This window comes from Dipteris shenzhenensis, chromosome 24 (assembly GCF_047967505.1).
Source record: "Dipteris shenzhenensis isolate YYH24624 ecotype China chromosome 24, Dip_SZ_1.0, whole genome shotgun sequence".
Classification (NCBI taxonomy): Eukaryota; Viridiplantae; Streptophyta; class Polypodiopsida; order Gleicheniales; family Dipteridaceae; genus Dipteris; species Dipteris shenzhenensis.
Genome location: NC_141619.1, coordinates 42,529,865 through 42,556,597, shown reverse-complemented (window position 1 = coordinate 42,556,597; position 26,733 = coordinate 42,529,865). Strand labels below are relative to the sequence as shown.

Here is a 26,733-nt window from a genome sequence, read left to right as displayed (position 1 = left end):
ACACACAAAAACACCACGCAACGGTGCATTTTTCCAACCCATTGCACACCATTTCAGCATCCCTAGCACTCGTTCATTTGCACCCCCGTGTGGCCCTTGTTTCACACAATTCGCTCGTATCTTTACGTCGTGACCTTCGATTGATGATTCGTCTGCCTTGGCACATTTCCCTACACACATAGGACAATCTTAGGCACATTATTACCATGATAGTCCCCACAAATCTAACACTCCAAACAACATAACATCAACACCCGCACTTGCAGCAGAGACACCCTTTGCAAAATCTCGCCCAATCTGCATGCAGCTACGTTCCGGCCAATGCCTTTGACTCCAACGCTCGTGAAATCTGTATACAACTCCACTACAACCACCGCCCCCGAGAATCCTCTACCCCGAATCCCCCCCAAGATTCAATCACTCCCTTCAACTCCTCCATGCCACATGGCTGGACACCGTCGCGCGACAATGATGGGGATATCGACCTCGATGCAGAGGCTGACAATTTCTTTCATCAAAGAAATAATAATACTCAAGGCAAGCACCCCTTGGGAAAATTGGAACTTCCCAAATATAATGGTAGGGGAGATCCAACCCGATTCCTCTAGCATTTTGATGCCCCATGCCAAGCAGGTGGAGATCAATCCCATGAAACCAAGGTGGCTTGGTTTCCCATGGCCTTAACTGATGAAGCATCTGAATGGTACCTCGACCTTTTAGTGGAAGAGCAAATCAAAGTCCACTGCCGAAACATCAAATGAAGATCACCTAGAGGCCATGACCATGAAGTTGAAAGAAGACATGATGCAGGCCATGGAACAAAAACCTCACTTGTCACAACGGCCAACTCAGACATATCCACGGCGAGAAAATGTCTGGTGTCCACACTGCATGGCCAATCATACAGCAAATGAGTGCCTGGTCCTAAGAGCCAGGATCACTACATAAGCAAATCCACTGCCAAGGTTGTGGTGCCATATCTACATCGTCGGTGGCCATGATGAAAACAGTTGCATCTTCAGCATGCGCAACAACCCGCCTCAACCTCAACAATACCAAGCACACCCATGCTAGTGTACAGACAACTGGCACTTGCACAAGCGCCCCCAGCTCCGAGGCTAAATCCTGTTCCCGTTCAGACACAAGTTCCAAAACTACTCAGGAATCCGAATCCACGACCATATCCAAGAGCACCAAATCCAGCTCCTCAGGTAGTTCCAATACATCAATTACAAGCCGAGGAAGTAGACTCATCATTTGAGTATGAAACAGAGTACCCAGTGTACTGTGTAGAAGTTGCAGAGGGTCTAATATCAGTTTATGCAAATCAAGTACATCCCAACACATATCGAGCACTAATCAAGTGCTACGATTGTGGCGAAATCACCCAATCACAGAGTGCCCTCATCGTGGTAGCCCCCTTCAATTCACAATCTTGGATCTCCCCAAAAAATCCTATCAAATCTTATTGGGACGTCCTTGGTTACGGGAGGCACTAGTCCTCCATGACTAGGGAACTGATAGACTGACAATCCCAAATCGTGACACCGCAGTTAGGGTGAATGTGGGAACACGAGCTATAAAACCAATTGTGCCTAGAGCATTGGATGACACATCTTCCACAACAATCTCAAGCAAATCAGCTCCCCTAAAATAGCATGCCATAGCAGGTGACTCATAAAGCAATGTCAATAACTAGATACAAACATTGGCAGCCATCGACAGCTGGCATTCACTAGACCCCATCTTCTCACAAATAGATGCTAAAGCACTACAGGTAGATCCTCCACCGACACATGAAGAACCAATCAATCTAGAGATGCCATTCTTTATGGCTGACCTCGAGTAGGATAATGAACCTGAAGAAGGTACCCATACCAATGATGACTAGAATTTTCCTTGGGATTTTAAAACAGAGGCTGAGAATACTGAAATTGAAGATCAAATCTTTGATAATGACAGCCATTCTGCATGCCCTAATGGCAGTCGAGCTCCCAAAAGTTGAACCTCCAAAGTTAAATAACCTCAGAAGATCCCGTAAGAAAGCTGAAGGAGGAAATCGTAGAAAAGCCAAGGCCGAACACTTCAATGAATTTGAATGAGTCCAAACAAGGATCGTTGAATTGTACCTTGCAAAGCCATCTCCCTCAAAATCAAAACCACCGCCTCTTGAATGGTCCCCTAAGGGACTGGAAGGAGTATGCCCAGCAAATGAACCCTTACTTGGAAACACCTTACCAGTGGAAAAGTTACCCCACAGTTCCCAACGTAAGAAGTTTCGAAAATATAAGCCACATGTGCGAATGAAGCTCGATCAAGAGACTTCAGAAAAAGAAAGTCAAAAATAGCCCAACAAATTGGTAAATGTAACTATGCCACCCAGTACACATGGCACATGTCAGGCTAGTTCAACACCATCAGAGGCCGATCTTCGAGAAGTACCGGAATACTTGAAGAATTACACAAGTGGCAGTGCACCAATAGCAATGCCAAGACCACTAAGAGAATCTGAAGTTCAAGAAACCCGATAGCGTTGGAGAAACTCCAATCTATGAGGGACCGATAAAAACACGTACAATAAACCTCGCCCTTGAAGGGGAGGAAGAAAAACTGGTTTACATTGGAAAATAGCTTCGACAAGAAGATGAAACCAAACTCAAAGCACTTCTAATGGAAAACCATGACTACCTAGCATGGTGATACAAAGAGATGAAAGGAATTTCACCAGACGTGGCAGTACACACGATAACTATAAGGGAAGGTGCTCACCCTAAGGTATGTGGACCTTATTACACAAATCCTAAATATGCACCATGGTTTATGACGAGCTGGAAAAACTCCTAGATGCCGAATTCATCTACGACATAGAGCACACTGATTGGGTTTCACCCATCATCATTGTGCCTAAACGCAACAAGAAGCTCAGAATATGCATAAACTTAAAAAATGTAAATGCTGCCACAATTAGGGATCACTATCTCCTACGCTTAACAGAAATAGTGTTGGAAAAGGTGGTAGGTTCAGAACTTCTTGGATGGCTTCAATGGCTATAACCAAGTGCAAATTGCTTCTAAAGACCAATCAAAAACAACATTTGCTACAGAATGGGGTATTTTTGCATATAGAGTCATGCCATTCGGCCTTTGTAATGCCCCGGCCACATTCCAGCGAGTCATGTTCACAGCTTTCAAGTCATTTTTGAATAAGTTTTTACAAGTATTCTTGGATGATTTGTGCATCCATTCAAACAAAAAAGACCACTCCAAATGTCTTGAGGCAGTACTAATCAAATGCAGGAAGTATGGCATCTCCCTAAATCCAACAAAATGTAGGTCATGATCACCCATAGAGTTGTTTTGGGACACACCGTCTCTCAACATGGGATTGCAACTGACATGGAAAAAATCAAAATCATCATGGAATTGCCCGCTCCTACAAATTCCAAAGGTGTACAGGTCTTTATGGGACGTGCCAGTTATTATAGAAGATTTATATTGCGGTATGCCATGATAGCTAGACCACTTTACAAATTATTAGTGGAATTCTTATGGACCAAAGAGTGCGACCAAGCCTTTGAGCTTTAAAAGTGGCACCTTATCACAGCACCCATCCTTATATCTCCCAATTAGGATATTGATTTTCATGTTCATATTGATGGATCCAAGTATGCAATTGGGAGTGTGCTTTGTCAACCTAGTGAACATAAGAAAGACTACCCATTCTACTTCGCCAGTGGACAACTCAATGATGCAGAGATCAACTATACTACCATAGAAAGAGAAGCCCTAGCAATGGTGTATAGTGTAAAGAAATTTCGGCACTATCTACTGGTAGATAATTTTGTCTTCTACACTGACCATCAAGCATTGCTTTATCTTGTGAATCGTCTGTATAACAGGAAGAATAATTAGATGGCTCCTCTTGCTTCAAGAATTCAACTTCAAAATAGTGGTCCGCAAAGGTGCCCGACACTACATTGCCGATCACATGTCTCGTGTCAAGTCGGGAGAAGAAGCCACTGGAGTAGAAGACAACTTACTAGATGCCACACTATTTCAAATAGATGCTATTCTAGAGTGGTGTGAAGATATCATTGGGTACTTAATGGTAGGAAGACCACCCCCTGAAATGAAAGTAGTAGATGCTAAAAAATTGATTCTGAAGGCTACACCCTATCAACTCATTACAGGACAAATGTACAAGATGAGCAAGGACTAGATATTAAGAAGATATGTAATGCCTCATGAGATCATGCCAATTCTGAGTGAAGTCCATGAAGGCATTGCAGGAGGACACTTCCAAGGGGAGCCAACATTGTGGACAAATGCCTATGAATATGTAAAAGTTTGTGATGTATGCCAACGAACTACTAAACCACAACAGAAAGACTTTAATCCCCTAACAACAGTTGTTGCACAAAAACCATTTAAAAAATGGGGGATCGACTATGTGGGTCCCATCCATCCAGTAGCAAAAGGAACACAAGCACGCTACATCATTGTGGCCACTGATTACTTTACAAACTGGGCTAAAGCTAAAGCAATCAGAAAGGCATATACTAGAAGCACAGCAAGATTCTTATACGAAAATGTGATCACCCGATTCGGATGCCCCATTGAAATTATATCGGATAGAGGCACACATTTTGTCAATGAGGTAATCTAAGAACTCTTGTTTGGCTTTATGGTAATCCATAGAAAAAGCACACCCTACTACCCCCAAGGGAATGGAAAGGCCGAATCCACCAACATATGCATTATGCTCACCAAGATAGTAGAATCACAACATTCTATTGAGCAAAGAAACTGAATGCAGCCTTATGGGCATACAGAACCACACTCAAGATCAGTACAGGGAACACACCTTTTTAATTGGTGTATGGTTTTGAAACTGTGGTCCCACTAGAATTTGTAATACCAAGTCTACGCATAGCAGTATAGGAACGCATGGGAGACCATGAATTCTCAATAGAAAAACACAGAAGAAAGGCATGGTTTGACAGAAATCTTAAAGCTAAAGACATCAAGGAAGGTGACCTGGTCCTGTTATACAATGCCAAAGTACACAAGGGAAAACTGAAGTATCTAGGTCAAAAACGGAAGTCGACTAAAGCGCTACTACTTCAACACGCAAGCCACCCTGACAAAAATGAAGATTTGGGAAACCAAGTCTTCTTTAGTTAGGATTAGATTGTGTCACGAGCACTCACTAGCATATGCACGTTTTTGCACATATAGTTTGCACTAGATTGTTACATGCACACTCACTTGCATATGCATGTTTTTGTACCTTTAGGAAGACTAATCAATTTCATATTAGGGATGATTGAGTCTTAGTTTCCCTATTAAATCCCTCAAATAAGCATATGGTTAGACATATCACGTGCACTCACACGATTTTGCATAGGCACATAATAGATTGCATCAATAATAGTATCACACACTTTCATTCCATACTCTCAAAGCATGCAATGAATTCACAAGCAGAACAAGAAGCTATGCCAAAACTCAAGATGAATTGGCAAAAGAGTCTGCAGCCTCAGCAACGAGACCCCCGCCAAACATCACAACCGTCTCCTATATGCAAAAATATCAGACTTGCATACAAACTTATCTACAAGCTCAATGATACGGGTGTAATCGCATCCAAACATGTATGCAAGATAGCAAGAAATGCCAGCCTCAACAACAACCCCCGCCAAAACTCTTCTCAAGAAGATTCGATGGTAGAGTTCGCAACCTCAACAACAAGATCCCCTCTGAAATTCAGCTGAAATTCAGAGTCGTCTACCCCTCCTTAAGAGGAGATAATCTTCCTGACTACAGACCATGAATTGTATGGTGCAAAAGCATTACAGCAGGAATAACTCGCATGCCACAAGCTCAACAACCACTAGGTTACGCACATGGCATCCCAACTCCGAAATCAAAATAAGATAACCTGAGGACGGTTAATAAAATGGATCTGGGAGTATGTTGTCTCTGTGCCAACATGGACTTAGGTGGAACAGAATGTGTGTGTAGAGTAGCGGCAAAGCTCCGCTTGTACTTGCATAAGGCTAGAAATGTTGTAACCCCATCATAAATGAATGCACAATTCCACCGTGTCCTAAATTCTACCATGCTTTTCCCTTCATCATCATCGCCTCAATCCTCTTCTCATCCTCGTGCATGTAAGCATCTGCATAGATGTTAAACATCAAGATATACGCTGCACCATCCTTTTCATCCAATTGCACTGCATGTTCAAAGGCCTGCCTTCCAAGATCCACATTTCCCCACTTCCGACAAGCACCCAAAACAGTATGCCACATCACAAGATTAGGATGGAAAGGCATCTTCTTCACCATCGCAACGGCCTCGTCTAATTGCCCTGCACGGCCAAGAAGATCAACCATGCAAGTGTGGTGCTCAATCATTGGAGTGATGCCATAGCCTTTGCTGATGGCCTCGAAGTACTTGCAGCCCTGATCCACTAGACCCGTGTGACTGCATACAGTGAGAACACTAAGTAATGTAACCCTACCTGGCTTTATGCCTTCTTCTTTCATTTTCTCAAGCATATGGAAAACATTTTCACTTCTCCCTAGCTGGGCATAACCTGCAATTAGTGCATTCCACGAGACCTCATTACGAATTTGAAGCTTCTGAAATGCCTCCTGTGCTTTTGCAAGCGAGCCACATTTGGCATACATATCAACCAAGGTGCTGGCAACCAAAAGATCTCTTTCCAACCCCTCTCTGGCAATCTCAGCATGTACTTCTCTGCCCTTGTCTATGGCTCCCACAATGCCACAAGCTTTCAAGCAGAAAACAAATGTGACAGAATCTGGAGAGACATCGTCCAGTTGCATGTGTTTGAAACAGCTCAGTGCTTCCTCACCAAGACCATGATCAGCGTATCCTGCAATTAGTACGTTCCACGAGACTACATCTCGAACTGACAGCTGGTCAAACACTTCCCATGCTTTTGCAAGAAAGCCACATTTGGCATACATATCGATCAACGTATTGCCAAGAAAGGGATCTCTTTCTAACCCCTTTCTGGAAATCTCAGTATGTAATTCTCGGCCTTTGTGCACGGCTCCTATGCTGCCACAAGCTTTCAAGCTGCAATCAAATGTGAGGGCATTTGGAGGGACACCTTCCAATTGCATATGTTCAAAACAGTACATTGCTTCCTCACCAAGACCATGCTCAGCATATCCTGCAATAAGTATGTTCCACGAAACCTCATTTCGAACTGAAAGCTGATCAAACGCTTCACGTGCTTTTGCAAGTAAGCCCCATTTGGCATACATATCAACCAAGCTGCTACCTACAAAAAGATCTCTTTCGAGCCCTTTTCTGGCAATCTGAGCATGTATTTCTCGGCCCTTGTCTATGGCTCCTATGCTGCCACAAGCTTTCAAACTGCAAACAAATGTGAGCGCATTTGGAGAGACACCCTCCAGTTGCATCTGTTCAAAACAATTTAGAGCTTCCTCACCACGCCCATGTTCAGCATATCCTGCAATTAGAGCAGTCCAAGTGACTACATTTCGAGCTGGAAGCCTGTCAAAAGCTTCACATGCTTGTGCAAGGGAGCCACATTTGACATACATATCAACCAAGGAGCTGCCAACAAAAAGATCTCTTTCCAATTCCTTCCTAACAATCTCCGAATGTATTTCTCGACCTTTGTCTATGGCTCCTATACTGCCACAAGCTTTCAAGCTGCAAACAATAGTGAGCGCATCTGGAAAGACACCTTCCAGCTGCATCTGTTTAAAACAATTCAGTGCTTCCTCAGCAAGACCATGTTCGGCATATCCTGCAATTAGTGCAGTCCACGAGACCACATTTCGAACTGAAAGCTGGTCAAACACTTCCCGTGCTTTTGAGAGCGTGCCACACTTGGCATACATATCGACCAAAGTGCTGCCAACAAATACATCTCTTTCCAGTTGCCTTTTGACAATCTCCACGTGTATTTGTTGGCCTTGCTCTGCATCTTTCAGCTTAGCACAAGCCTTCAGTAGGGCAACGAATGTATACTTGCTAGGATGTACACAATTCTCCTGCATTTTCTGGTACAAGTTGAAGGCATGCTGTGATTCCCCACATTCGATATAACCCATGATGAGAGAAGTCCAAGAATACACATTCCTATCCACCAATCTGTTAAAAACTTTCTGAGCATCGCACATGCTTCCAACTTGTACCAAGATTGGGACAAGATAGTTTCCAATAGATTTATGATCTTCCAGCCCACTTCGGCACATAAGGTCATGCAAGCGCTTGGTATACACTAAATTTTTATTTAACCCGCACTTATGCAAAATGCATGTAAAGTTCTCAACCGAAGGCAGCTGGGTCATCTGTTCCAACGAAGTGAGTGCTTCGTCTAAGCTAAGCGTCTCCCAACTACTGTTCTCTCGCGGTTCTTGTGCTTTAGATGCATTTATCTGTACTGGATACCTAAAACTGAACTTGCCACACTCTAAGGTTTTTGGAGGTTGACCAGATCTGCCCATTGGACGCTTTAGCCTTTTGCAGTCCCTTGTTTGCTTACTCCTTTATCTCTAGCAGGTGTTTAATCCAACCTGGAGTGTGCCAGCCAAGCAACCCTTGGTATTTTCATGTGTATAATCTGGACATTTTGGACTTGTCTGTTAATAGCCAGTGAGTGTATAGCTTTAGCTGCGCAAATCTTAATTCAGATTTGTCGCACGCTTAGGTTCCACCATTGGGAGGGATCCGTCCATAAGCCCTCCGTACTTAATCTACCTGCTAAGCATGCCGACAATGAAAACCAATTGCCAGAAGTTTTCTGTTTGAGGTCTGCCCAGCAGTACCTAAACTGATTCGAGTAAAGGAGAATTGCCACTGCTGCCACGACCTCCCTGGCTCCCCAATGGAGCCTCGGGGGAAGCCATGGAAGAGTCTGGGCTTGATAGCCTGCGCAGATGAGCTGCCGACCGCAGGAGCGGCGGGCAGGTAGAATGTGAACTCCGCTACGAAAATGCCCATCCATGATTACGTTGCGGTAGCAGCAGTGACTCCTACATATGTCTATAGGTGCAATCCGTTAAATCTATTTCTTTGCGTCGTCTTTTAAAAAGCTCCAGAGTGAAGCACCTCATCAAATTATCATTATTATTTTTTGCACAGAACAAAACAAGTGAGTACAAGTACTCGTGAGCACTGTCAAAGGAAAACAATTGTCAAGAATTTGCAGCACCTCTGATGGAAGCATGTGTATAGGAAAGTCTGAATGATTTGCAAACTCTTTGTGTGTGTGTGTGTGTGTGTGTGTGTCTGTGTGTGTGTGTGAGAGAGAGAGAGATTCTCACAAAAAAAAGTGTGTGTGAGAGAGAGAGAGATTAAACCAAAATGGAAGGGTGTGGTAACTATAGCCCTAGTGCTAACAAAATTGTATTATGGAAAGAAAAAGGAACTAATCAAATTATCATATTTCCTAGAGAGTTTTATGAAACTCTAAAATCCTACGAAGCCATATGGCACATTCTAAGCCGTTAAATCAACTAGCCTATTATTAGCTACTTACAATATACTTAGAGCGCATTCCCACGACATGCCATGCTAGCAGGAATGCCATAAACGCTAGATGCCACAATCGTTCCCACTTACCACTCCATTGGATGCAGTGCCAAATCGAAGCATTCCAAAGCTCCGTTGGAGACGAAGATTTGGGCTTTCTCCCCGGGCATTTCGTCGCTATGGTACAGTCTACCAATCATAACGTTGTGTTTCCATTCGCCTTGTCAAATCCAGGTGAAAGTTGTCAAATTTCTTAGGAAAAATGCTGGCAAAGCAATCGTGGGAACAAGCAGCAGCATTGCTGTTGGTGTGGCCTCATGTTGGGCATTCCTGCTGGCATGGCGTGTCGTGGGAATGTGCTCTTAGCAGCTGGCTAAGCATTCTAGTTTTAAAGGAAAAATGTAAATGAGTAAAACTGTGGACATGAGACACAAGAAAGGGTCCCTATAAATGTCAGGGGTGGTGATTTATTAGCATTGCCTTGCAAGAGCAGTGCTGAGAGTTTTGCAAAAAAGTGTCCTCCCAATAGTTTTTGTCCACCTCATTCCTTGGTTAACTACTTTCTATTCTCATCTTTCTCTCTCCTCCCCCAATGTTTCCACTAACATATTCCTAAGACTTTAAACTAGTTAGTTCTGGAGAACTGCCTTTTGAACTTGGGCTCAGGGTTTTTCAAAACCGCCAACTTATGATTGGATCTCGGCATGAGCTTTGTTGGCTCATCCTCACTCCTTGAAATTACATTGCTTGGACCATTGATGGGTGGCACCCACATCACTTGTGCTTGGTTCCTTGGACTCAAACTCTGGTTGGGGCCTAGTTAATGGGAGCCCAACATATACAGATGCTAGCATAATTACTAAGGGAAATAGCCAAGATACCAATAATTTCTGCATAAAAATTATGGTTATATATCTTTACTCCATTGGATGTATTCTTTACATTGTAGTGACACCTACCTTATTGGATGCCAATGCACAACTCTCCATATCTCTACAGAGAGGGAGAGAGTGGGAGAATAGGTAGAGGAAGGGGTACAAAGGGAAGGAGGGAGTCACAGGGACTACTAGGATGCTGAGAGAGAGAGAGAGAGAGAGAGAGAGAGAGAGAGAGAGAGAGAGAGATGCAGATTATGATGTAACTAAATGCTAATAGTTTAAAGGCACTATTTTTCACCTTTGGAAAGGGAGGAAAAGGGGGAATAACATTTGCCAATGCATTTGAATTTTACAAACGTCTAACAAGCATTGCTAGTTAGCATTTTTTTCAAAGCTTGCTAACATGCTTACATGCTCATACTCTTCTCTCTTTCTTGCACCCCCTTATCCTTTCTCCCTCTCCCCCCCTCCCTTCTCCCCCTCCTCCCAAATCTCTCCTTCTCTCTAGTGATTTTTACCCCACTCTCCTCTCTTTTCTTGATTTCCATTCCCCACCTTGTTTATTCGCCACCCCATCCCACTCTCCCTCATGGCTACTCAATCATATCCCCCTTCCTTGCTTTGATCTCACCCCTCTTCATTGTAGCAACTTTGCCCCTTCCTCGATTCTCTATCACCAACTCGATCTCATGGAGTTAGATCTTTCATCTAGAGAAAATTTGGGGACACTCCAACTAAAATCAACTTCTTCATGATGCCATTGGTAGCTTTCAAAGGGAACGTGTTTAACAGTATGTGTCATCCACCACGGCTACCTTTTCTCCCAAATCAACCATTTGTCTTGCATTAGGAGCTTCATGTCATCATTATATTTGGAAGGAAGCTTAATCATTAACAAAGCATTGTGAACTATATTTGGAGTAGCCCAATTAGTAGAAACGTTGGCTTCCCCCCATCCTTTGATTTTTCATATTCTTGCTTAGTGACAAACATTGGATATTTGTACCTTAGCACTAATATAAGGTCCCTTTTAACCCTCTAGCAACAATGGTCAAAAGCATTTATGAGATCTTTGTGAAATAGTAGCATATCTTTGTTTATAATTTGAGATTAAAAGTAGATTTGATAGATATAATAGGATAGAAATAGCCAAAAGAAAAGATTTGGAAATATAGAATCATGACCTAGACATACTTACAAAATCATGATCCTATTAGATTGATGGATCTAATAAGATAGGAATAGACAAAAGAAAAGATCTGGATGTACTTACAAAATCTTGATCTAGAGAGAGAAATACTTAAAGTGCTACACTTTGTGAAGTGTCATACAGTTTGTGTTGTCGCCTACATTTTATGTAAAGACCTTGTCATACACTTTGTGTCTAGACCCTTAACATACATGTTGTGTAGTGATAGACATTTTTTGTGGAGAGGGAACCTCAAGAATGTGTATAAATATCTCTTAATGGAAATAAGCTTGTAAAATTTTGTTCATTGCTCCATTGACTTTTGTTTTCATGTGTTTTATCTCCTTATGTCTGTACTCCCTCAAAACGATCAAACGCATCATACCATGGCCTAACCTTGCAATCTCACATCCTTCCTGTGTGTGAGTATATTTGTGTGTGAGCATGTAAGCATGGGTGATTGAATGCATGTGTGGGTGTGTGCATTTGTGTGCATGTGTGTGGGTAGGGGAGACAGAGAGAGAGAGAAGGGGGGGGGTGTTACATAATGACATTTATTGATTTTGTACTTTTTTTGTAACACTTAGGTTGGTAGGAGAAGATCACAAATCTTTTGTGAGAGTAGATGGTTATATTAATATTAGAGAGATTTTTATAATATAGTTACAATATAATATAATATTAGAGTGATTTTTATAATATAATTACAATATAACGTGTACCTTTAGCTATACCAACATTTTTTACAATAGAGGTGGTATCCAAAACAAAATAATCAAAGCAATAGGCGGAAAGCCACCTGATATCTAGATGTATGATATACAAAAGCTAGAATATGAACTCAGCCTTTACTTGTTCCTACAACATCTACCAGGAAGAACAATACTTGTTTGGAATCTTGAAGATGCTCTTTCGCATGAACAATGTCTTTTTTCAGTTCAAAATCCAACTTGGAGTTGAAGAAGGAGGCCATCACATTGCTTGATTGGAATAGCTTCTTTGAATGTTTCACACACCAAATCACTACCTAAGTGTTATTTCCACACATTAATATGTTTATTTTTATAACAAAGGATGTTTCTTTCTTTACAATCATAGGTAACATAACATGTTCCCCCTACAACACATTAAAAGAACGTTTATACCTATAACACAAGGCATCCACAGGTTAAATACCACCCATTTGAATATCCTTTATGCATGTAAGGAAATCAAGTATTGGAGGCCCAAGCAAGGGCTACATGCATATTCACGGTAGGTAATCCTTAGTATGAGGCTCTCACATCTACAATAGCATGCAAAGATACATGCCACAGTGCAAAGGTGATTCCATTTCAACATCCATCATTGATGCTTTCACCTCTGACACAGAGCATATCACATGATTGGACATAGTAACCACCACTCTAGATAAACAGATTAGTCATCAAGACATTCTAGCATCGATTCAATTATGCTACATTGCATCATACTTGGATATAAGGATCACAATTATTTTTTATAAGCAAACCATTCCTCAGCCTCTGAGGAAATTTATGGATCGATGCAGTCCCTAGTGTGGTGTACATTATTAATTTGTCCATAGAGCAAACTGGGAACCTCAATTTTCTAGCATGCACTTATGGCACCTATCATATATAATTCGTACTTCATGCATATGAGTGGTGGTTGGATATAGGTCCCTACAATAGCTTTCGACAACTCATATGCCTTATGGCAACTATTGTATGTAGTTCATACTTGAGGTAGACTAGTGGTGGTTATATCTAGGTCCCTACAATAGCATTCCACAACTCATATGACTTAGGGACATTGTATGTTTTTCAATTCATATCCTACTTCTAGGACTTTATACTTTCAACCCTATTGTGAGCCTATAGGAAATGCTACATCCTATGTTAATGAATGTTTAGCCATGCACACATCAAATCACCTTCAAATCATGATATGTGATGATGTAGGTTTGACGAAATCCCATGCCTTGTTAGTTTTTAGGCCTTTTTCTTAGCAGATCATAGTACCATACATGCACCTTTGGCCCTAGGTTTTATGCATCCCTTGCACCACTCTATCCACACCGGCTATGTAGACTTCTATGACCTTGCACCCTATGATATAGATTACTCTATGGCATGCCTCCATCATTGCTATTGATCCTTTTGGATTGGTGATACATTTGTATGTCAAAAGATCCTATATTGTTTCTTCACAGATACATCAACTAGCTTCACATCTTCATGCATCTTTGGCAGATCAACTTCATAGTTTGCATTGAACTTATGACATGTTTAGCTTTGATATGTTTAGCATGCTATCATACATGTAGTTGTCCATACAAACATCTTTTGATTGGACAGCCTTTGATCTTGGTGGACGTCTTACTTTTTGGCATTCTTTCCTCATCCCTTCGGCCTATTCTCTTGATTTTGTTCCCAAAGGCAAGGATGAACTACAACTTAAGAGGGGAAAATGCATATTTATGTACACGATCTAAGCCATGGACTCATTGTATAGGCTTTTGTTGAGTAGTAATTGTGCTCACATATGCACATACTACTCTGATAACTTTTAGGTTTTCTTTTTAGTTTTGGTTGGTTATCATATCTACCAAATGAAATTCAAAAAAAGATCTTGTACATACCCATCTACTTACCTAATGCAATTCAAAAAAAGGTCTTTTACATACGCCCTCTATCTACCTAATGCAATTTAAGAGTGGGTGTTAAAGATGGTATAAATTGCACCATACCAAAGAGCGTAGGTCAAAACCCTAACCCTAACCCTTTCAAGATATGATCAATACAATTGAGTGTATAGTGCATAGTATACATTTATGTCTCTCTCTCTCTCTCTCTCTCTTTCTCTCTCTCTCTCTCTCTCATCACATACTCTAAGCTTCTTGGAGTTAGAGACTAGCTTTGAACACTTACAATTGACCTCATTTCCTCGTTTTCATCCTTCTTTCTTCCAAGTACAATGGCAGCCATTCCATTTGTAGATTTGTCCATAGCACATTGATCCGAGTGGTAAAAGTGTTAATAGAAGATGACAGAAGTGCTACATGCTCTCTCTCTCTCTCTCTCTCTCTCTCTCTCTCTCTCTCTCTCTCTCTCTCTCTCTCTCTCTCTCTCTCTCTCTCTTTCCTTCCCTCCCTCCCTCTCTCCCCCTCTCCCCCCCCCCCTCTCTCTCTCTCTCTCTCAACACATACTCTAAGCTTTTTGGAGTTCAAGACTAGCTTTGAACACTTACAATTGACCTCATTTCTTCTTTTGCATGCCCTTTCTTCCAACTTCAAAGGTACAATGACAACCATTCCATTTGTAAATTCATCCACAACACATTGACCTGATTGGTTGAAGTGTTAATAGAAGATGATGCAAATGCTACATGTCCTTCCTCCTCTTGAGTCTTTTCATTCTCATCTTATGAGATTGGGTCATAAGCAAGACTTTCTTTGATGGCTTTTCCTGATAAAGAAATCAAGTACAAGTTCCTCCTATGCCAGAGAAGCGTGTAGTCCTTTTCATATTCAAAGCTTTCCTAGAGCACCCAATCCCATAAAGCTTTAATTCACCCAAAGACTATGACACTACTCTTGAGGACCAAGGTGATTTTTTCATAAATAGTGTGACACTTTGCCTCATGCTCAAAAGTTAATACCACCGATTGATTAATGAAATGGTCCATCGTAATCCTGTAGGATTTCAACTACTAATTGAGGACCAAGCTTCCTCAGTTGCATCCATGACTTGCTATATGATAGGTGATGGCAAAGGCCTAGAAATCTAGGCTGAGCTAAGTGATGATGATGGTAGCAATAAGGAGACCTTATTGCCAAAGGAGAATATATTCCATACTCGCAATTCTCTCTCTCTCTCTCTCTCTCTCTCTCTCTCTCTCTCTCTCTCTCTCTCGTCAAAGGAGCATTTGGCTTTTAGATGCCCTGCATACTATGGTCGCTACCATTGTGTCTTCAGAGATGGCCTATCTAACTTCTTGTCCTACCTAGATCAAATATTATTGGTGACTTTCATCCATAAGGATGTCTAACAGAGGGAGTAGTTGCTAAAGTCACTTAAGTGAGATCAAGCTATATAGCCAAAATCCACTCAAAGTATGATCATAGAGTTTTTCCAAACAGACAACACCAACCTAGTAGGGCTCAAGGAGGATCTTAGGACTAGTGCAAGAGTTGTGGTAGGCTCGTAACCAAAAAGTTGACGCACAAATCACATAAGGGGATCTTCCCTCCATGCATACTAGATTAGGGGCACGGCTAATGAGAGTGACAATCGCACTTGTTCACTTCTCACAGTCCATAGCTAGGAGACCACAATGAAGCACACACACTCATAGCCGGTAGTAGTTTATCATAGGGTTTATCATAGCTTATCATACATTGGCAACACTGCTTAGGCTTGTGTCTCCACCATCTGTTAGCCAACCATCGCATTGTGGCTCACAAGCCAAGAGCTTCAAGCATTTCTCTTTATGTATCAGACTTATTAAATTTATGGCTCTTTTTTTTGTATTTGTCATGGTGGTCGATGCCTGGTTAGAGACTCCAACCCTTTAGCTCGTTGTTTTAGGCTCTTTTAGTCTCATAGACCCTTCACTATTTTGAATTATTTTAAATATCTCTCTCTCTCTCTCTCTCTCTCTCTCTCTCTCTCTCTCTCTCTCTCTTAATTTGCTATTTTTTGCAATAATTACCCTTTCTCCCTCCTTAATAACCTTATGTTCCCCTACCCTAGATGCTTAGCCATGGCATGGTCTTATCTATTTTACTAATTCGCACTTGGAAACATTCCCCTTGCAACCTCTATTGTAGTCTTACATTGTGTGAATTGAGTAAACTTGGATATGCATAAGAGAGTGTCATTGGTGAATATGGTAAGTGTATTCTCCCTACATGAACCTTGTGACCCCTCTCTAGCAAGCCAATTGAGTAGTGGATGAATAGCCCAATCGCAAACCTGACATGGATCAACTAGGGATTTGCTAAGAACCTCATGCTACTATTCCAATACCTACAGCATTTCTACCTATTCCTTACATTCAAACGGCTGCTCAAAACAATTAATCCGAGAAGTGTTGACTAGATATATAGTTGTGACATGGTGCAGCCCCTTACACTATGAAAAAGATAGCGATATATGGAGATAGTAACCCATATCCCCCACTTGAGGTAATTAATTACCCTGGTGTTAAAGTGATTTTCCATTCCTACCAAAGGCAATGAAACTACCACAGTCATGGAGCTATTATTAATACTACCCATCACTTTACTGTTTATATTTGAGTTGCAGCTTTCACATACCGTGGCTCTCTCTCTCTGGAGTTTCTCCATTCTCCATTATCGTTGAAGCATTCCCTATCTAAGCTATCCATCATGCAAGGCTTGCTAAATGAGATAATTTCCTCCATTTGCTTTTCTCTATTCATCACACAATTTCCCTTGTTGCTCCTCCATGCATGCCAAGTTTTCATTTTCCTTTTTGCTAATACTCTAAAAGATCAGCTTCTAGACCTTCCAAATGTTGAGTTGAATTTCATATGATTTAGCTTGAGTCATTTGTCCTTAATATTACTTAACTAGTTTTACCATTAAGGTGATTATTTTTTGTCAAGTTGAAGCATAAACAAAGTGCACCAATTTGAATTGAATCCCCTAAGAGCTCTCTTTAACATACCTCTCTGCTAGTCTTTTATGCTTTAGGTTTCTTTGGTGATTTTTAGGCCTTTCCTATCTTGAAATAAGCTAGTTGGGATGGTATTTATTAGGTCCTATAGGTATTACACTACACGACCTTATTTGTTTGAGTTGTACCCAAGTTGCTTTACATTGATTGTGCTCAATTTTGAAGCTGTTCAAGTTTCACCCTATGTGATTTCTACCAAGTCCCATTCAAGATTCTAGCCCTCATCAGGGTTGCTAATGCGAGTGTAATGAAAACAAAAAAAAGTCATCTTTTAACCCAATGGATTAAGGATTCATTTCTTGTGCTTACATTTCTAACATCTAAGCTTTGAAAATTTTGGCTTACATGTCTAATGGTGATGCTTTATTGCTCAAAGATCATGGTCCTACACAGACAAATGATCCTCAAAGGATTATATCAAAGAGGTGCCTTGATGATTCATTGCTTTTAAGCATTGCTTATGGATTCCTACAAGCCTTGAAGGACCATGCTCCCAAAGCAAAATCCCCAAGTTTCAACAATAAAATTTTACAATTTCTTGACAAGCCGATGCTTTAGGCTTGTATATAGGTTGTTAAGAATGTGTATTGCAATGCTCCACCTTCTCAACACTATCATGTGTGAGTTGTACTTGTTGTAAGACAAGGGTGTATAGAAATGGCCATGATGTTCCTTTTTCCTTTAGCCAAAACTATATAGTGTAACTTGTTTCTTGTTGCAAAGAGACACTGCATTGTTCTTCTGCACACTATTTTTGGATCTTCATTTCTTTTTCACCCAAAAAGTTTAATTATTCATTTGTGTCTCAAAATTCATCAAAAGCTCTAGCAAATTAAAATCAAAATAGGACACCCACAAAATCAAAGGAGTATCAAAGGACAATTGCAAGTCCTAACTGCCTATATGAAAATGAAACCTATTTCAAGAAGGGCGCCATGTCTTTTGTCCCTTTTTACTAGCGTCGTGTGCGCAATTTAATTGAAAGTGATTCAATGTGCAAGCACATGGATGCATGTAAATCAAGCTTGCATTATATGCTCATACACTTGAATGTTTTAGGAATGTTTTCTATCCTCTTTCAAAAACCCATGCACTATATTTGCACAAGCATATGGATGCTTTGAGAATGTCCCACAAACATATGCACTATTTCATAAACTCTATGCATAAGCATGTACATACTACACCCTTGCACACCTTTGCTCTATGATTGGGTAGTGACTGAATGTTGTATATGCCCTTCCACTAACCCACGCACAATTACATTGACATAATTGATTTGCAAGTAACATAACCAAAACCCTTTATTGAATTATAGTTCATAGAAGTGAGTACAATGGAGCGCTACTAAAGCAATGCCATTATATAGAATGGGAATATCATATAAACATGCATATAGGAGTGCCCAAAGCTTGATTGGACTTTTAGAATTGGGTTTCACATACTATAAATACTTTGCCAAAGCTTGGGTTGCATGGCAATCGCTTTTTATTCTTGGGCTTGTATTGGCCTAGGACCATATGGCTTTGCTACTGCATCTCCTTCTAACCCTCCTTGTCTTGCTACTTTTGATTAAATGATCATACAACCACCCGTAATGAATTTCAAAACATGATTTTAGCTCACAACGTCTTTGTTTATGTTCTAGCATTGCTACTTCAATTAGTTGAACGTTTTTGTTTATGTATTACCATTGCTAATTCAACATTTTTGTTTATGTATTACCATTGCTAATTCAACGTTTTTGTTTATGTATTACCATTGCTAATTCAATAGTTCAACATCCCCTCCACAACAATGCATGTCAAGGATAGTTGGCAATTGAATCACTTTTGCAATTCATCCTAAGCTTCTTGAAAGGAACATCATCTACGCATGGATTATGGAAACCCTATCAACAATTCTCCAATACAAAAGGGGCCTAAACACGTAATCAAATCCATTTGAAATTAGGCATCTCTTCACATGATGATGAATTTTTGACTTGTGCTTGTCATTTGACCATCTTGGTTAGCTAGCTAAGACCTTTAATGCACCAACCATTCCTAGAAGCACATAGAGTAGATCTTCTCTTTGTCAAACTAATCCATGGCAAACTTTTTGGTAGGGCTCATGACATCGATCAAACCACAACAATCAAGCAAGCATCGAAAGTACCTTTAACATTTCTCTTAATTCAATCAAGGGTAGCCACATCAAATCAACAAGCTATCAATTAAAGCATCATTGAATGCACAAGGAGGTAACCCATAAATTTGCAACAATCTTCATTATGGACTTTCAATTCCGCTCACCATGATCATCCTCATGTTGCTAGCAAGACAAAGCACAATGATGGCCACTCTAAAGGGAGGCTAGAATCTCCTCTTACTATAGTTGGTCATGCAACATTTCACAAAGCATTGTCTTGTCATTTAACCATCTTGGTTAGCTAGCTAAGACCTTTAATGCACCAACCATTGCTTGGAAGCACATGGAGTAGATCTTCTCTTTATCAAACTAATCCATGGCAAACTTTTTGGTAAGGCTCATGACATCGATCAAACCCAAGCAAGCATCGGAAGTACCTTCACACGTCTCTTAACTCAATCAAGGGTAGCCACATCAACAAGCTATCAATTAAAGCACCATTGAATGCACAAGGAGGAAACCCATAAATTTGCAACAATCTTGATTATGGACTTTGCAACTCCAAAGTAGTTGCTCACCATGATCATCCTCATGTTGCTAGCAAAACAAAGCACAATGATGGCCACTCTAAAGGGAGGCTAAAATCTCCTCTTACTATAGTTGGTCATGCAACATTTCACGAAGCACTCAAACAATGAGAGAGGAAGTTCGTTTTAACGTGGATCTTAGAGATAATTACGATTGGCACCTTCCTAGGAGCTGCGATGTCATTTGTATATGCACATGCAAGAGAAAAAGGACAATACGATGAGTCATGAAGCATGAATGCAATGGATGGCTTGGAAGTGAGTAAATGATGACTAGGATCTCTTGAATGACAAACTACAAAGTGGCAAGTACCACTAAGAGAATGAGAGTAAAGCTTGAGGAAGGTGTGCAATAGGGATGGGTCAAGAGGGGGCAAGGGGTGACCCTTCGAAGGAATGCAATGGAAGGTGGGCATTGCAAAATGAGGGAGAGGCGTGTACATTTTGTAGTTCACTGGCCCAAACAAAAGTAAAGGGTTTTAAGTGGGACATCTACTCCTGCACCAAACGTGTCCTTTTTATCCCTTATTTTTGCTGCCTCCTCTTGTTAATTCCATGGTTGCAAAGAAGTAACTATTCCAAATCCTGCATCCAAGCACTAACTTTTTTACCACTGCTACCTTACTATTTAAGTCACTCATGATCATGCTTTTAAAGAACATTTTAGAGCACGTTCCACTCACCAAACTTCCCGTGCATTCTCATCTTCCCTCATACTCCCTTGGGCATCAATTCTTAGTACCCAACAAGCTAAACCCATTGGGGGAGATCATGGCGAGCATTTCAGCTTAGCATATCTAGAGATCCCGATGCACAAAAGCCAATTAATGGTTCCCTGTTCACCCGTCTCACACCGTGGCCAGTATTTGGATAAACCCTCCACACACTTTGTTGGTCATCTGAACAAGCATGCAAGGATTTTCCAAGGCTACTTCTTCTAGGAGGACTTATTCCTCAAGGAGTAGAAGACTGCCCTTTCTTCTTGGAGGTCACTACAGGTTTGAGGCGGCATTTTTTTCCCTCTCTGATCTTCTTGCATGCTACGCATGGTGTATTCTTGCCTTGAGCACTCTACTTTGGAGGCTTTTTTCATACTTAATAGAAGTCTCTTTCTTGAAGAACCGGGAGGGGACCTGTTGGAAATTTTCTAGCTCCGATGCTTCATCGTCCTCCAACTCAAATACCTGATAGCTGATGTGAAAGAACTCATTTGACCTACATTAGCGGCCACACAACCAAAGACACTTCCCAAGCAGGAAATCCATGCACGCAACAGGGCCATGATGCCATCTTACTTTGCATCAATGGATACCTGTAACACACAATGCATGTCTGAACATAACCTCTCTCCCTCATTTGAAGGGGTATGTCTCTGCTTTGGGAATGTCTGGTATACCCGACCAAAATTGACAATGTTAGTCAATAACTCTATCCCGGCTCTTCCATGCTTGTTCTTTGTCTCTCATTGCCAATCTCCTCTTTCTCTTGCATGCAGGTATATGCATAGATGTTACGCATGAAGACATAAGTTGCAGCATCCTCTTCATCCAGTTGCAATGCATGTTCAAATGCCTGTCTTCCAAGCTCCACATTACCCCAATTACAACAAGAGCCCATCACAGTATGCCATACCACGAGATTAGGATGGAAAGGCATCTTTGCCACCATCGCTACCACCTCCTCTAATTGGCCTGCACGACCAAAAAGATCAATCATGCAATTGTGGTGCTCAATACTTGGAGTGATGCCATAGTCCTTGCTCATGGCCTCAAAGTATTTCTGGCCCTTATCTAATAGACCTGTGTGACTGCATACAGTAAGTACACTAAGAAATGTGACCGCACCTGGATTTATGCCTTCTAGTTTCATCCTCTCAACCATATAGAAAACAATCTCACTTTCTCCTAGATCGGCATATCCTGCAATTAGTGCGTTCCAGGAGACCTGAGTTCGAATTGGAAGCTTCTCAAAGGCTTCCCGCGCTTTTGCTAGTGCGCCACATTTGGCATACGTGTCCACCAAGGTGTTGCCAACAAAAAGATCTCTTTCCAGACCCTTTCTGGCAATCTCAGCATGTATTTCTTTGCCCCTGTCTGTGGCTCCTATGCTGCCACAAGCTTTCAAGCTGGAAACAAACGTGATGGCATAAGGAAAGACACCCTCCAGTTGCATATGTTTGAAACAGTTCAAAGCCTCCTCACCATGACCATGTTCAGCATATCCTGCAATCAGTATGTTCCATGAGACTTCATTTCGAACTGGCAACTTCTCAAATACTTCCCGTGCAGTTGCAAGGAAGCCGCATTTGGCATACATATCAACCAAGGTGTTGCCAACAAACGAATCTCTTTCCCATCCCTTTCTAACAATGTCTGCATGTAATCTCTGGCCCTTGTCTATGGTTCCTAAGCTGACACAAGCTTTCAAGCTGCAAATAAATGTGAGAGAATTTGGAGAGACACCCTCCAGTTGCATCTGTTCGAAACAGTTCAGCGCTTGCTCACCAAGACCATGATCAGCATATCCTGCAATCAGTGCATTCCATGAAACATCATCCCTGACTGGAAGTCTGTCAAATGCTTCCCGTGCTTTTTCAAGCAAGCCACATTTAGCGTACATATCAACCAAGGTATTGCCAACAAAAGGATCTCTCTGCAACTTCTTTCTGGCAATCTCAGCATGTATTTCTTGGCCCCTGCTTGCAGGTCCTATGCTGCCACAAGCTTTCAAGCTGCAGACGAAGGTGAAAGCATTTGGAGAGAAACCTTGCAGTTGCATCTGTTCAAAAAAAAACAGAGCTTTCTCAGCAAAACCATGCTCAACATATCCTGCAATTAGTACGTTCCACGATACCACATCTCGACCCGGCAACTTGTCAAACACTTCCTGTGCTTTTACAAGCGAGCCACATTTGGCATACATATCAACCAAGGTGTTGCAAACAAAAGGATCTCTTTCCACCCCCTTTCTAGCAATCTCCGCATGTATCTCTTGCCCCTTGTCTATGGCTCCTATGCTGCCACAAGCTTTCAAGCTGCAAACATATGTGAGAGAATTTGGATAGACACCCTCCAGTTGCAACTGTTCGAAACAGTCCAGCGCTTCTTCACCAAGACCATGTTCAGCGTATCCTTCAATCAGTATGTTCCATGAGACCTCATTTCGGACTGGAAGCCTGTCAAACGCTTCCCCTGCTTCTGCAAGCAAGCCACATTTTGCATACATGTCGACCAAGGTGCCGCCAGCTAGAAGATCTTGTTCCAACCCTTTTCTGGCAATCTCAACATGTGTCTCTCGACCCTTGTCTATGGCTCCCATGCTGCCACAAGCTTTCAAGCTGCAAACCAAAGTGACAGCATCGGGGGAGATGCCCTCCAGTTGCATCTGTTTGAGACAGTTCAGTGCTTTGTCACCAAGACCATGGTCAGTATATCCTGCAATTATTATGTTCCACGAGACTACATTTCGAAGTTGAAGTTTGTCAAACACTTCCCAAGCTTTTGCAAGCAAGCCACACTTGGCATACATATCCACCAAGGTGTTGCCAACAAAAAGATCTCTTTCTAACCCCTTTCTGGCAATCTCAGCATGTATCTCTTGGCCATTGTCTATGGCTCCTATGCTGCCAGAAGCCTTTAAGCTGTAAACCATTGTCAGAGCGTCCGGAAAGACACCCTCCCCTTGCATTCGTCTGAAACAGTCCAGTGCTTCCTCACCAAGCCCTTGTTCAACATATCCTGCAATTAGTGCTGTCCATGACACTACACTTCGTACTGGAAGCCTGTCAAATGCTTCCCTTGATTTTGCAAGTGAGCAACATTTGGCATACATATCTACCAAAGTGTTGCCAACAGAAAGATCTCTTTCCAACCCTTGTCTAGCAATCTCAGCATGTATTTCTTGGCCCTTGTCTATGGCTCCTATGCTGCCACAAGCTTTCAAGCTGCAAACAAATGTAACTGCATCGGGGAAGATGCCTGCCACTTGCATATGTTTGAAACAGGTCAGTGCTTTCTCACAAAGACTATGTTCAGCATATCCTGCAATTATTATGTTCCATGAGACCACATCTGTAAATGGCAGGTTGTGAAACACTTCCCCTGCTTTTGAAAGCACACCACATTTTGCATACATAGAGACCAAAGAGTTCCCAAGGAGAGGATCCCTCTCCAATCCCTTTCTGGCAATCTCGGCATGTAGTTCTCTTCCGCTTCCGTCATCTTTGAGCCTAGCACAAGCCTTCAGCAAGGCCACAAACGTATACTTACTAGGATATACACAATCCTCTTGCATTTCCTGGTACAGATTCAGGGCATGCCGTAATTCTCCACATTCAATATAACCATTTATGAGAGAAGTCCAAGAATGCACATTCCGATCAACCAACCTGTCAAAAACCTTCTGAGCATCAAATATGCTTCCACGTTGCACTAGCAATGGGACAAGGTAGTTCCCTAGAGATCTATGATCTTCCAGCCCACTTTTGCACAAATAGGCATGCAAGCGCTTGATGTACGCGAGGCTTTTATATTTTCTGCAATTTTGCAATATGCATATAAAGTTCTCAACCGAAGGCAGCTGGGGTGTTTGCTCCAAACAAGTGAGCGCCTCCTTTGAGCTAAGCATTTCCCAGCCATTGCGAGAGATTTCCCGGCCACTGTTCTCTCGCAGTTCTTGTATTTCACATGCATTCGCCTGTATTCCAGACATAAAACCAGCCTTGCCACGGCCGCTGACCAAGCCACGGTCTTCAGAGTACGACCAGGCCTGGCCACTGGATGCTTTGGCCCTATGCATTCCCTTGTTTGCAGGCTCCTTTTTCTCTAGCATGTCTTTAACAAACCTGGATTGTACCAACCGTCTATCCATAGCGACTCCTTGGTAACATTTTGCCTGAAATCTCAAGAGCTTGGTATGTCCGTTAATATTCACAACGGGCTCATCAGCCTACAACTTTACCGGAAAACAAATCATTTAGTTCAGAATCGTCGGACACTTACTTTCCTCTTTCAATTGTGCCATCTCGGGGAGGCATCCACGAAGCAGCCGATCCCTGAGCGCTCGATAATTGAGCTATCTGGGAAGCATGATCAGAGAGAAAACCAATGGCCAGAAGAGTTCCGCTGATCGAAGTCTGTACTGCAGTACCTGTGCGCGAACATTTTGAAGTAATTAGCATAGAGCCAGCCCAAGAATCCTCCACCACCGCTCCAATGCCTCCCTGCTTCCCCATGGAGCCTCGGGGAAAGCCGTGGGAGAGTTTGGGCGTTATGGGCTCTGCGTATACGGCTGTGAAACTTTGTCCGAGCAGGCAGTGAGAGTGTGGGTCTCCTCCAGGCTGCATAGCTCAATTTCCCTCTTCTCTCTCACCTCCGTCCTGTCCTCAGTCGGCTCCATCATCTCTCAGCTTGCCTACATTTTGAATCTTCTTGCTCACCCTTCTTGATTATGGCTGAAGCCCTCCGTTCACTCCTTCCTGCTCCTCGATCCTTTCCTGCGTAGCTCCATTTCTTCATGTCCTGGATGCTTCCTCCCAAGATTTGGATTCTTCTTGCTCACCCTTCCTGATCATGGCTGCACCCCTCCCCTCACCTCCTTCCTACTCCTCCATCCTTCCCTGGGTAGCTCCATTGCTGCATGTCCTGCTGGATGCTTTCTCCCAAACATTAGGTGATGTCCATAGTGCTTGCAGGATAACTACCATCATACACGAATTTGAACGACTGCATATCAAGATTATTTATGGAGGGGTTTAATGTTGCAGTACACTCCATGGAAAGCAAAACAGTTGCAGAACATGGACATAAACATAATGTTATCTGGGAAGGGGCTCAAGAAAGACTTTAGTGGGAGGAAAGTCCTCAGAATATGACGAGCGTTCGAAGGCTGTACTCCAAATTTTGAAGACGGGATTGAGGTTTCTAGTTCTAGTTCTTGTGAGAGTTGACTCGAGTATAAGTTAGCTTAATTGTGAGGTGAAATGTCTTCTATGAAATTGCCATCATCGAACGGCTCAGATTAAGACCCCCGCACTTTCCATTTTGGAGAAGAGGTTTTACTCCTCCACTCGTATCTCTCTCTCCATGGCAACTTCTTTTACTATCTATACACTCGATCCATTTTTGGCATGCCACGTTTCGCGTGGAAGCCTTATTGACGCCTGCCCCAGCTTAGAGAAGCGAAAATGATTTTGGAGCTATTTTCCTTTGGATTTCCACGTGTTTTCCTTCAATTGTTTTCTCCCGCTTTCTCTCTCTCTTTTTCTCTTCTTCTCTCTCTCAGCTTCTAGGGCAAGCCTTAGTTCTCTCTCTCAGCTTCCAGGACAGGCCTTTTGAATGTATTCAACTTGTTTATATGATTGTATGTGGCCCATTCTAAAGGCTCGAGGGAGGGGAGGACATAAATATCGAATGAGAGGAAGGCAATGTGAGAGAGCTACAACCATGATCAAGAAATGAAACACGGTGAGGAGGGAGGGTAAGCAAGAAGAATCTAAAGGCTTCGAGAGAGGACTAAGAGGTGTCACTCCATTGTCTCTTAGCTTCATCTTTTAGCGTAAGGGAGGGACGGAGGAGAGGTAGGGGTGAGAAGAAGAAGAAATTTCTTAACGTCAAGCCACAAGGCAGGTCCCTCGTGGGGTCAACGTCCATCCTAGGGATCGAACTCAACACACCCAACAGCAAGAGGTAGTCCGTATGAGAGGAA

At 42.1% G+C, this 26,733-nt stretch overlaps 1 protein-coding gene across 1 annotated transcript; it reads right to left on the bottom strand.

The window, feature by feature from the left end:
- Window positions 1–6,072: 6,072 nt before the first annotated feature.
- On the bottom strand, window positions 6,073–25,985 carry LOC147886623 (pentatricopeptide repeat-containing protein At3g09040, mitochondrial-like). The gene is made up of 3 exons (XM_087395886.1): window positions 25,029–25,985; window positions 21,868–24,921; window positions 6,073–8,035 (listed from the first exon to the last, which is right to left on the bottom strand). The coding sequence occupies exons 2-3, from the start codon at window positions 24,895–24,897 to the stop codon at window positions 6,116–6,118; spliced, it is 4,950 nt and encodes a 1,649-aa protein (XP_087252012.1). The 5' UTR covers window positions 24,898–24,921; window positions 25,029–25,985; the 3' UTR covers window positions 6,073–6,115.
- Window positions 25,986–26,733: the final 748 nt, after the last annotated feature.